Source organism: Cebidichthys violaceus, unplaced genomic scaffold (assembly GCF_023349555.1).
Source record: "Cebidichthys violaceus isolate CVI_PGR_0920_01 unplaced genomic scaffold, fCebVio1.0.p SCAF_710, whole genome shotgun sequence".
Classification (NCBI taxonomy): domain Eukaryota; kingdom Metazoa; phylum Chordata; class Actinopteri; order Perciformes; family Stichaeidae; genus Cebidichthys; species Cebidichthys violaceus.
The window spans coordinates 3,364-16,020 of NW_027176940.1; the positions used below are offsets into that span (position 1 = coordinate 3,364).

General features: G+C 41.8%; 1 protein-coding gene and 1 long non-coding RNA gene across 3 annotated transcripts; both read left to right on the top strand.

Annotated features, from left to right (window-relative positions):
• The first annotated feature begins 1,188 nt into the window (after positions 1-1,188).
• Positions 1,189-4,630, top strand: LOC137891891 (DNA repair protein XRCC2-like). Of its 2 annotated transcripts, XM_068736702.1 has the most exons (6): positions 1,189-1,278; positions 1,960-2,041; positions 2,177-2,212; positions 2,384-2,533; positions 2,736-3,012; positions 4,263-4,630. In XM_068736702.1, exons 1-6 carry the CDS (start codon positions 1,258-1,260, stop codon positions 4,576-4,578), a joined length of 882 nt encoding a protein of 293 aa, XP_068592803.1. In that variant the 5' UTR covers positions 1,189-1,257; the 3' UTR covers positions 4,579-4,630. The 2 variants fall into 2 exon arrangements, with proteins under 2 accessions (XP_068592803.1, XP_068592804.1); XM_068736703.1 differs by lacking the exon at positions 2,384-2,533.
• A 5,086-nt stretch (positions 4,631-9,716) lies between these two features.
• Positions 9,717-12,401, top strand: LOC137891892 (uncharacterized). The gene is made up of 3 exons (XR_011105386.1): positions 9,717-9,933; positions 11,158-11,343; positions 12,287-12,401. It is a non-coding gene; the product is annotated as an uncharacterized lncRNA (long non-coding RNA).
• Positions 12,402-12,657: the final 256 nt, after the last annotated feature.

Consider the following 12,657-nt stretch of genomic DNA (forward strand, 5'->3'; position numbering starts at 1 on the left):
TATTCGTGTGTTCGTCATTGTAAATAAACACTCTTCATATCGTTTGCCAGCTCAAATCTGATTTTATTGCAGTCATTACAGTCATTAGAAATGGCTGCACTTGCAAAGGTGCTTGCAATTAATTACACGACTCATTTAATCAGTCCGTCTCCAAACTTCAAGACAGCAGCGGTGCTTCATTTTATGAGAGGTGTGTCACCTTATGTCAGCATTCAGATCCGCTGTTCATTGGAGGAAAGTGTCCACACCTGTCGTCTCATCAGTGAATCTGTGATCGATCTCTGTGGTCTACTGAAGAAAGCCGTGGCCGCGCACTTACTCAAATTAGTTAGACCTGGCTTGACAAAGCCGCCCCTCCTCAGCCTGGCTCGGCGTTCGAACAACCAATTAAGCCAGGATGAAGTTATGAGACTTTGTCCAACCTGGCTTTCCCACTTATCCTGGATGTCTTTATTCTACTTTCGAACAACAGGCCCCTGGCCTTTTGTTTATTAAAAGTATTTGTTTGGTTAACTCCTTGCCTGAGTTTGCATGACATTTGTTTTGGTTTTGAGCCAGACCATTTCTGTGATTGTTTTCATTAATGTGACAGATGACATCAGTGAGGAACCTGAGACTGAGGTTCACTGTCAGCACAGAAACACATGAAACACAGACTCATGATATCGTTAAACAGATGACTCAGCATGTTGAACAACTGGCAGCAATCACACCTGTCGTCAATGTACTTTATGCTCCTATATATATATATGAGCCTTTCACTCATATATATATATATATATATATATATATATGTTAGTGCTGGGCAACGATTCAAATTGTAATCTCAATTAATGTCATTGTTATGCACAAAATTCAACAATGAATTCAAAAGTAGTGTATTGCGCACTTTTATTTTAAAAGTACTGCTATATGAACAAAAGTGACATAACATTTGATTTGAAACACTTTAAACAAATAAGGTTATTTTTAACAGGAGTATTTAATTATATTTATATATATATATATATATATATATATTAATATATATTAATACTTATATTAATATAATATATGTATACATAAATACGTTTTGTTGCCCAAATATACTTGTGCACTCCCTTAGCTGCGCACACCAGACTTTACGGTAGCACATTACTCTTGTACATTACGGTAGCACATCACTCTTGTACATTACGGTACGAAAACATAAACAGGAAGTGAGCTCAAACAGAAGCGGCAGAATTTGTTTGTTGAGAAGATGAAGATCGTGCTGAAATGACTGAAAGTGGCGCTCAGGTCAGAAAGTAAACTCGTAACTTTACGTTCACGTGCTTCAAGTAGCTCTCTGTGTTATAATGGGACCATGTTTACAGACTGAATACGACTAATACCTGGATTAAAGAGTAGAACATGGGAACGAGACTAAATACATGGGGAAACATACGACTAATACCTGGATTACTACTAGAGGATTCAGCACGTCATTTCACAAGAGTACTGACTAGTGATGATACGGTCCATAAACAGTTAGATATGATGGTACAGTCTATTAACAGATGATGGTACAGTCTATTAACAGACTTGGTACGGTCTATTAACAGATGATGGTACAGTCTATAAACAGATGATGGTACGGTCTATAAACAGATGATGGTACGGTCCATAAACAGACATGGTACGGTCTAATAACCGATGATGGTATAGTGTTTAAACAGATGATGGTACAGTCTATAAACAGATGATGGTACAGTCTATTAACAGATGATGGTAAGGTCTATAAACAGATGATGGTACGGTCTATAAACAGATGAGGATACAGTCTATAAACAGATGATGGTACAGTCTTTAAACAGATGATGGTACAGTCTATAAACAGATGATGGTACGGTCTATAAACAGACATAATGGTACGGTCTATTCATTAACAGATGATGGTACAGTCTATAGACTGTAGACTGATCAGTTGTGTCTTTGCAGCTTTTTGCACGTCTGGAGGCCCGTCGTTGTCTGAAGGACATCGAACCTCAAATGTTTCCTGAAGATGGAGGACCCAACCATGGTGACTGACCACACCCACTTCCTCTCAGCACGGGTCACATGACATCGAGGAACCAAAGCATAAAGATATTGGCATTAGCAGCATTAGCATTATTACAGATGAGTGTTGACTGATCAGCTCACATGTGTTTTACAGGTGAGCTGGTGGAGCTGTATGGAACAGAGGGAACAGGTGAGTTCACTTCACAGGAAGTACTTCTACCTTTACCGTGTGTGTGTTATATATGTGTGTGTGTGTGTGTGTGTGTGTGTGTGTGTGTGTGTGTGTATATATATATATATATATATATATATATATATATATATATATATATACGTGTGTGTGTGCGTGTGTGTTTCTTAGGTAAGACAGAATTGCTCTACCACCTGTTGTGTCGCTGCGTGTTGCCGGTAGCATCCGGCGGTCTGGAGGTGGACGTTGTGTTTGTAGACACCAACTACAGTCTGGACATGTTACGACTGGTCAACATCCTGGACAGCAGACTGAATGCTGGTACACACACATACTGTATATAACACACACACATGCACACGCCGGGGGTCGTACTGACATTCATTGGTAGTATGACAATGAATTACTGGAGATTATACAAATCTCTCTCTCTCTCTCTCTCTCTCTCTCTCTCTCTCTCTCTCTCTCTCTCTCTCTCTCTCTCTCTCTCTCTCTGTGTCTGTGTCTGTGTCTGTCTCTCTAGCTTGTTCTACCGGCTTGTCTTCCTCTGGTTCAGATGAGGCAGCGTTGCGTTCGTGCCTGTCTCGACTCCTGGTTGTCCACTGCTCGTCCTCCTCCCAGCTCGTCCTCACCCTCCACTTTCTGGAGAATTCCCTGTCATCGCGGCCCGGACTCGCACTCCTCCTCATCGACAGCATCTCCGCTTTCTATTGGCTGGACCGCTGCGAGGGCGGGGCCAGCATCGCCAAACAGGAAGAGAAACTCAGCAAGTGTGCAGAGCTGCTGGGTCGGCTGCTAAGGTAGCTATTCATTAACTAGATGGCATTATTTAGCAGATGCTTTTATCCAAAGCGACTTACAATAAGTGTATTCAACATAGGTATTCAAGAGAACTACTAGTCACCAGAAGTCATAAGAACATCTCCTTTTTTAAACAGTTGTCATTGAGGAGGTTTTTAAGATTGTACTAGAGCTCCTTTAGGTGGTTGTAGTGGTCCTTTATGTGTTGTAGTGGTCCTTTAGGTAATATTAGTGGTCTATTAGGTGGTTCTAGAGCTCCGTAAGGTGGTTCTAGAGCTCCTTTAGGTGATTTTAGTGGCCCTTTAGGTGGTATTAGCGATCCATCAGATGGTACTAGTAGTCCATTAGGTGGTTGTAGTGGTCCATCAGGTGGCACTAGTGGTCCATTATGTGGTTGTAGTGGTCCTTTAAGTGGTTGTAGTGGTCCTTTAGGTGGTACTAACAATCCTTTAGGTCTTGTAGTGGTAGTTTAGGTAGTATTAGTGGTCTATTAGGTGGTTCTAGAGCTCCTTTAGGTGGTTGTAGTGGTCTTTTATGTGGTACTAGTGATCCATCAGATGGTACTAGTGGTCTATTAGGTGGCACTAGTGGTCCATCAGGTGGTACTAGCAATCCATCAGATGGTACTAGCAGTCCATTAGGTGTTGTAGTGGTCCTTTAGGTGGTACTAGGTGGTTGTAGTAGTCATTTCAGTGGTACTAGTGGCCCATTAATGGTTCTAGAGGTCCTTTTGGGTGGTTATAGTGGTCATTGAGGAGATTCTAGTGGTTCTTTAAGTGGTTGTATTGATCATTGAGGAGCTTTTAGTGGTCCTTAAGGTGGTTGTAGTGGTCTATTACGTGGTTCTATAGGTCTTTTAGGTGGTTATCGTGGTCAGTGAGGAGGCTCTAGTGGTTCTATAGGTGGTACTGGTGGTCTATTAGGTTCTTACTATTATTAAGGGGGCACTCAGGGTTCTTAAGGTCTTTCTAGTGGACACTGAGGAGGTTGTATGGATGTTTTATGTGGTTCTAGTGGTCAATGTGGAAGTTCTGGCGGTTCTTGAGGCGATTTTAATAGAAGACAAGGTGTTTTTTTTGGGAGGGAGAATTTGAACAGATGTTTTGTACAACGTTTTCCACCAAATGAGTGAATGATTCCCTCACAGATGGAGAACCGAAGCTGTTCTGGAGGAACGTGATGAAATACTGCATGCTGGGTTCACATCTTTGTTGAATGAATTAGTCTAATCTGTGGCTCTTTCTTTTAGGGATTACAGAATCACCGTCTTCGCTACCTGCCACGCCATCAGGAGGAGCTACACCGGACCCTCCTCCTCCTCCTCCTCCTCCTACGACCGACCGTACCTCTGTCGCCCCTGGCAACGGCTAGTGACCCACCGGCTGCTCTGCTCCCGGCAGGAGGCCGCAAACAACATGGCCGCCACAGCAGGAGGCAGCGAGAGGAGACGGCGAGTCTTCACCATCCACTGCACCTCCTCCTCCTCCTCCTCCTCCTCCTCCAGGACCAAGGCTTACAGGAGCAGCTCCTTCTACGTGAGTGATGGAGGAGTGAAGTTCATCTGAACATCAGGAACCCGTCTGTGTCCATGAGAACATTAAACATCAGGAACCCTGAGTTTTACTGTCATTTGTCACCCATTTGTTTATTGTTCTATTAGGAGGTTCTAGCGGTTCTTTAGGTGGTTCTAGCAGTCATTGAGGTGGTTCTAGTGTCCCATGGTTCTCACCATCATTGAGGTGGTTCTAGCAGTCATTGAGGGGGTTCTAGTGGTTATTAAGGTGGTTCTACTGGCTCATTAGTTGTTTTTCACCATCATTGAGGTGGTTCTAGTGGTTCCATGGGTGGTTCTAGCCATCATTGAGGGGGTTCTAGTGGTTCTTTAGGTGGTTCTTATGGCGGTTCTTATGGCCCATTAGGTGCCCAGATAGCAGTCGACTCCGGGGAGGATCCGCCCTCAGGCCGTACTGTCTCACTCAGTTCGCCATGCGCACCGTCAAACAGTGGACCCGCTGCGGACACCAGGCGGATCCGCACATCGAACGCGGCTTTTTTTCCCCGTTCAAATGCTTCAGGCAGCAGGCAGCCTACCATTAGGACCCACGCAACAGGGGGCAACAAAAGGGAGTGGGAGGTTCACCTGGGCCTCCTGAACTCAGAACTGAGATCAGGAGGAGAGATCAGAACTGAGAGAGCAGCTGATCAGCCTCGAGGCCAGCCTTTGTTTGGTGACTGATGTGGTCGGCTTTCTTTCTTTCCTGTTTTCAATATGTTTAAAAGCATGATTTTAAGAGTGAAGTTGTAGAAACACAATGTATTCTTTTTAGGTCATCGCATTAAATCAAAGGTGTGTGAGATAATGGTTAAACATGTGTTCTGTGCTAGAGGGGACGGTGGTCCAGAACGGTAGATAATTACATTTACGTTGTTCTATCAAATGTTTGTAAAGGTTCCTTTTTGTATAATAATGTATTGTTTCTTTTTAGTTTTAAACAAAGACACTAGAGGAGCCAACCACTGTTCTTCCCATGTTTATTAGATTTAGTGTGTATTTTTTTTAAAGAAATCAATGGACTGGGTCACCTTCTGTTTATTTTTTGTGGGGCTGTGCTGAAGAGGGATGGTAAGTGACCAACGCAGTACAGCTTCATTTAACTCACTGGAGGAAGTGGAACATTTTGAGGAATGCCTTACAGATCCTCCACCTCTCAGCTGAAGAAGAGTGTGGTGAGTTGTTTTGTTTTATTAAGCCTCTCAATCAAATCTGATTAAAGGTTTCTGATTAAAATCAATCTTGATTTGAACTATTCTATATTATATGTATTAACACTGAATAATACCCTGTTTGATAAATGTATTTTAAAAAACATTCTGTAAAGTATCAAATGTTAACAGTACTTCTTTGATCCATTTTAGATTTCCTTCCTGGTAACCATCGGAGGACACAAAACGGGTCACATGGAACATCTTCCCACATGTTCAATGGTGATATTGGAAGAGAATTAACTGGAAAGAGATAAATGGGAAAAAGTCCTTCAGCCAGATGGAGTCGAGGACTTTGCTCCTGCCTAAGTAACGAATATATAATGAAAATTGTTTTCATATTGTTATAATGAAAACAATTTGAAGTCACCCAGAGGTCTTTAGGTGCAGCTTTTAGACTGCATGTCTGCTATATGTTGCACTGAGGGTTCATGGGATTATGATCTGCTTGTGTGATTACAGATGCCGTCAGAGAATCATGTCTCACGTGCCGCCACAGATGATGAGATTCTGAAACACAATGAGGTGGTTCAACCTGCAGCAGACAGGGGAAGCTCCAGGAGGCGTGTCACTGTCAGCATCCCTACTGACAAAGCCTAAACATGTATGTGTCAAACGTGATGTTGTACATGTCATACATGTGATGTTGTACATGTCATACATGTGATGTTGTACATGTCATACATGTGATGTTGTACATGTCAAACATGTGATGTTGTACATGTCATACATGTGATGTTGTACATGTCAAACATGTGATGTTGTACATGTCATACATGTGATGTTGTACATGTCATACATGTGATGTTGTACATGTCAAACATGTGATGTTGTACATGTCATACATGTGATGTTGTACATGTCAAACGTGATGTTCTACATGTCAAACATGTGATGTTGTACATGTCAAACATGTGATGTTGTACATGTCATACATGTGATGTTGTACATGTCAAACATGATGTTGTACATGTCATACATGTGATGTTGTACATGTCATACATGTGATGTTGTACATGTCATACATGTGATGTTGTACATGTCATACATGTGATGTTGTACATGTCAAACATGTGATGTTGTACATGTCATACATGTGATGTACATGTCAAACATGTGATGTTGTACATGTCAAACGTGATGTTGTACATGTCAAACATGTGATGTTGTACATGTCAAACATGTGATGTTGTACATGTCAAACGTGATGTTGTACATGTCAAACATGTGATGTACATGTCAAACATGTGATGTACATGTCCAACATGTGATGTTGTACATGTCAAACATGTGATGTTGTACATGTCAAACATGTGATGTTGTACATGTCATACATGTGATGTTGTACATGTCATACATGTGATGTTGTACATGTCAAACATGTGATGTTGTACATGTCATACATGTGATGTTGTACATGTCAAACATGTGATGTTGTACATGTCATACATGTGATGTACATGTCAAACATGTGATGTTGTACATGTCAAACATGTGATGTTGTACATGTCAAACATGTGATGTTGTACATGTCAAACATGTGATGTTGTACATGTCATACATGTGATGTTGTACATGTCAAACGTGATGTTGTACATGTCAAACATGTGATGTACATGTCAAACATGTGATGTACATGTCAAACATGTGATGTACATGTCCAACATGTGATGTTGTACATGTCCAACATGTGATGTTGTACATGTCCAACATGTGATGTTGTACATGTCCAACATGTGATGTTGTACATGTCCAACATGTGATGTTGTACATGTCATACATGTGATGTTGTACATGTCAAACATGTGATGTTGTACATGTCAAACATGTGATGTTGTACATGTCAAACATGTGATGTTGTACATGTCAAACGTGATGTTGTACATGTCAAACATGTGATGTACATGTCAAACATGTGATGTACATGTCATACATGTGATGTACATGTCATACATGTGATGTTGTACATGTCATACATGTGATGTTGTACATGTCAAACGTGATGTTGTAAAATCCTTGTAAATGGATTTAATTTAATAAAATTGCTACTATTCGTGGTTAAAGTTCTTTTTTCCATTAATACATATTCAATATAAAGGCTGTAATGATCAGGAGGAGAGTTGGGATTAGAACCCATGGAGCTGCTGATAGGACTCTTTTTTTAAATGGAGGATTTTATTGTTACTTGCAGAGTCCACTGTTGACATCAATGCACATTTATATTAGGGTTAGGATTTTACACAAAGTATGCATTTATGTTCTCCAGTGTAACTGTAGATTTCAAGTCTTGAATAAGTTCAACATATTATTATTATTATTAATAGTCTCTCTCATTGCCCTTTATGCCTCCTGGCAGCAACAAAAGTCTTGATGGTCACTAGCAACATCTGCTCATCGCATTACCCTGACATCAAACAGTGAGCGTCTCCATGTTCCATTAATCATCAGATGATCTATCTGGTTCCTGTCTCGTTCATTAGGTGAAATCCAAGTAAATTTATGTGTGGAAATAAGGTCCCTCCGACGACAAGGTCATAGCTGGCACAAAGTTCCACTAATCTTTCCCCATTTTCATTCATGATGCCACAGCCTGTCTTCCCATGGCCCTGTCATAGCCGGTGTTGTCACTTCCGACTTTAGCGTTCAGATCCTCCATCACTATCTTCATGTCATGGCCTGGTGTGTTGTTGAGCTCAGCTTGTAACTGCTCATAAAACTCATCTTTTGCTTCTTCATCACTATCATTTGTTGGAGCATAACACTGGATGATGGTTGTGTTGATTTGTTTTCCTTTTAGCCTGAGCCGTTAATAATAGTGTTCACACTTTTATAGAGCAATCTAGATGTTGGTCAGCTTGATTTGAGATAGTTCTGTAGTTAGTTTTGAGTAAGGAATCTGCTTCATGAACGGGTCCAAGTCGGATCCGGGCAGACAAGCTACTTCATGAGCGGATACGGGCCGGATCTGGTCTGGATCTTTGACGCTTATCCGTTCTAGATCCGTCCCGCTGTGCAAGTGGACTCCGATCCGGACCCGTTTTGCGGATCTGTTCCGGAGCCTATGATACCTCCAGGGCGGATCCGGAGTGGAGTCAGTTTGCTATCTGGGTGGTTCTCGCCATCATTGAGGTGGTTCTAGTGGTTCTTTGGGTGATTCTAGCAGTCATTGAGGTTGTTCTAGTAGTTCTAGTGTTCACTGAGGAGGCTCGAGAGGTCCATTAAGGGGTTCTCGCCATCATTGAGGTTGTTCTAGTGGTCCTTTAGTGGGTACTATTGGTAGGGGGTTTCCGCCATCATTGAGGTTGTTCTAGTGGTCCTTTAGTGGGTACTATTGGTCCATTAGGGGGTTCTCACCATCATTGAGGTTGTTCTAGTGGTCCTTTAGTGGGTACTATTGGTAGGGGGTTCTCACCATCATTGAGGTTGTTCTAGTGGTCCTTTAGTGGGTATTATTGGTCCATTAAGGGGTTCTCGCCATCATTGAGGTTGTTCTAGTGGTTCTTTAGTGGGTTCTAGTGGTCGATTAGGTGTTTCTCGCCATTATTGAGGTGGTTCTAGTGGTTCAGTTAAGAGGACTGATGTTATATTTATCATATATAATAATAATATAAAGTTAAATAATGTATTTCCTGTTTGCACAGTCCGGATTCTCTTGGATCCAGTCCGGGTCTTCAGGTCTGATGACAGAGACCGCTTCACTAGAGCAGCCCACCATAGATCCCTCCGCGGGGTCAGACACTTTTCTCACTACACAAACACAGAAAAGAGTCCGCTACAGGCACACAGACACGCGTTAAACTGTTCCTCCCGGTGAAGGAGGCCTTTCTCCGGTCGTAACATATGAACTCTGTCCGGTAAATGTTGCCGCTCCGGTACCAGAGCGGATGTTTTCTGTGGACCTACTTCTCCTCCCTCTGTCGCTGACAGGCGGTGCTTCGGTCGCTCCCTAAACAACATGGCCTCCGTGACGGAGCGACCGATTCAACTTTAATTTTTGGCCTATTTTTCAGCGTTAAACCGTGTTTTTCTCTTTTAACGATCACCGGGAATGTTCCGTGTGAACAGTGACGCTGACGTCATCTCTCGGAGAAGTTCTCTGTTGTGTTTAAACTGATCGGTTTAAATCTGGAGAGGAAGAAGAGAACCTCATCTAATCAGTAAGGAGGTTATTCTGCTCTCGAGTCTCAGTGCTGGTCTTCTTCTTCTTCTTCTTCTTCTTCTTCTTCTCTGTTTGTGGCGGTAAACTCTTCACAAGTGTTCGTCACGTTTATAGTGAGGAGACGAGTGAGCGCGCGACGGAGTCGGGATGCGCTCGAGTCTGGTGCGCTAACAGCTAACAGCTTGCTAATGCTAACAGAGAAGTTATCAGTCAACTGGGCGGTCTGAGGAAGCTAACAGCTAGCCTGCTAGCTAATGCTAAAGCTAACAGAAGTTACCAGTCAACTGGGCGGTCCGAGGAAGCCAACAGCTAGCCTGCTAGCTAAAGCTAATAGAAGTTATCAGTCGACTGGGCGGTCCGAGGAAGCTAAATGCTAACAGCTAACTGCTAACAGCTAGCTGCTGTGTTTCTACTATTCAGCTGAATTTAAGTAAATAAAACATTTCATTTGTGTTAAACACGTGACGTCTGAATGAAGTTAGAGTTTAAAGGTTAAATAAACGTTACACATTCAGAGGTTAATCATTAGTGTAACGTTAAGATGGTTTTATTATAGTCACTTAATCCTGTTCTGGTCCACTTTCTGTTTAATTAACATACTCACTTAATCCCTGTTCTGGTCCACGTTCTGGTTCTGGTTCACGTTGTGGTCTACGATCTAGTCTAGGTTCTGGTCCCTGTGATAACTAACTAGTCTAATGAACTGTTAGTGGTCTACTGCCCTGGTACACATGTGGTAGTGAAGGACGTATTCAGACCTTATCGTTGCTTCATTAAAAATACTAATACCACACTGGATAAATACACTGTTATAGTACAAGTAGTAGTACCACACTGGATAAATATACTGTTATAGTACAAGTAGTAGCACCACACTGGATAAATACTCTAGTGCTATGGTAGTTTGTTTCGATGACGTATTAACTCACATCTGATTGGTAGTTTGGAGTGACCATGGTTAAGTGGAGATCAGGGCCGTCCTTCAATCGTAGGATCGGCGGTTTGATCTCCGGCTCCGCTAGTCTCACGTCAATGTGTCACTTAAAAAAGTCGCTTTGGATAAAAGCGTCTACTAAATGACTGTAATGTAATGTAGTTTGTTTGCATGACGTATTAGCTCGCATCTGATTGGCTGTTTGTTTACATGGCGTATTAGCTCACATCTGATTGGTAGTTTGTTTTTCCCTTTTTCAGTTTTTTTTTTTTTTTTTTTTTAACCCAGAATGCCATCTGAGGCCCAGTCCCAGGAGCCTCGGGACAGTGGACTGACCCCCCCCGTCACTCGGGCCAAAGCCGCCGCTACTAGCCCCACCCCCGAGAGGCGTTGTCGTGGGCGACCTCGGAAAGATGGCCGCTCCGTGCCCTCCACACCTCCTCCACCTCCTCCACCCTCCAAATCGAGGAAGAAGTGAGTCTGGATCAGGACTTTGAGATCATCAGTGGAGCTGAAACAATGAGCTGAATATATGAAGTGTTATGTTATTAGAGTGACATCATCTTATCGCAGATGTATATCATAAAACACGGTAAAATGTGCTGACAGTGTGTTTCTGCATTAAGACTCTTCATTGTGTTTAAATCCTCACACATTATTATTGTTATTATCTTACTGTTTGTAGATTTCAGTGGTGGCTGTCTAGGTTCGTTAAAGACTCGTGGGATCCAAACGTTATCAATAACTCCAAAAGTCAACATTATTGAAAACAAATAGATTTAGTCTTTTACAAAATGCACAACATGTTTTTATCAAACAAAATATTCTGCTTCAATCCATATTTGTTGGTGTTTAACCTTTTGAAGAAGTACTTTTTCACTGTTGCGATGAACTGCTCTCCTGGTGCACCAATAATAACTTAGTGAGACTGGGGGGGGCTGGACCTCAGACCCTCTGGGGGGGTTGGCCCTCAGACCCTTTGGGGGGTCCGCGTTGGGGTCCACGGTCCAGAACAAAATGTTTTACAAGTTAAATGCATCAATCTGGTGAACTTTGAGAGATACATTAAGATGGACTCTGTGCTCTTTTAACAATTATAATGTCACAAGCTAAATTTAGGCTTCTCAAGTACTGTACTTATGTATCATTTTATGGTACTTGTACTTTACTGAAGTATTTCCATTTGATGTAAATTTATACTTCTAATCCACTACATCTCGGAGAGAAAGAAGTACTTAAACTTAATTTATTTGGCAATATCAATTACTAGTTAGGCTCCTTTGCAGATTCTGATTATTTAAATACGATTATTACATTTATAAAGTATTTAAAATGACACTGAGTGTATTCTCCAGCTGCATTAGTATGAAACAGTGATGTAATCAGAAGTACTACATACCTGTGTTTTTGTGTACAGGGGGCGGGGTCGAGGCCAAGCCCAGGTAGAGGACGAAGAGAACATGGACGCCAAGGAGAAGAAAACCCCCCAGAAGACAGGTGTGTGTTTACAGCTGATATTCATGTATCTGTTTCATTGTCCTGTTCGTTTTTTTTACCAAAAAAATTATAACATTCTGTGAAACGTCGGCTTTCTTTTATACTTGAACGATTCAGCCTTTAACATGCGTCTGAAGCAGTTTCACTTTATAACAAACAGACTAGTTTTAAACAAACATCGACATCTGTGAAACAAACGTGAAAGACCAACAATAAAAAGAACACTGCAAAAGAACAGCGCTCTAAAACATTAAAAAGAACACAGTGAAAACGAACACTGTGGAAAAATAA

Coding starts and splice junctions, on each gene's coding strand:
- LOC137891891 (XM_068736702.1), top strand. CDS start 1,258: ATGACTGAAAGTGGCGCTCAG. Junction 2,213..2,383: donor GTATGGAACAGAGGGAACAG/GTGAGTTCACTT, acceptor TGTGTTTCTTAG/GTAAGACAGAATTGCTCTAC. Junction 3,013..4,262: donor CTGCTGGGTCGGCTGCTAAG/GTAGCTATTCAT, acceptor TCTTTCTTTTAG/GGATTACAGAATCACCGTCT.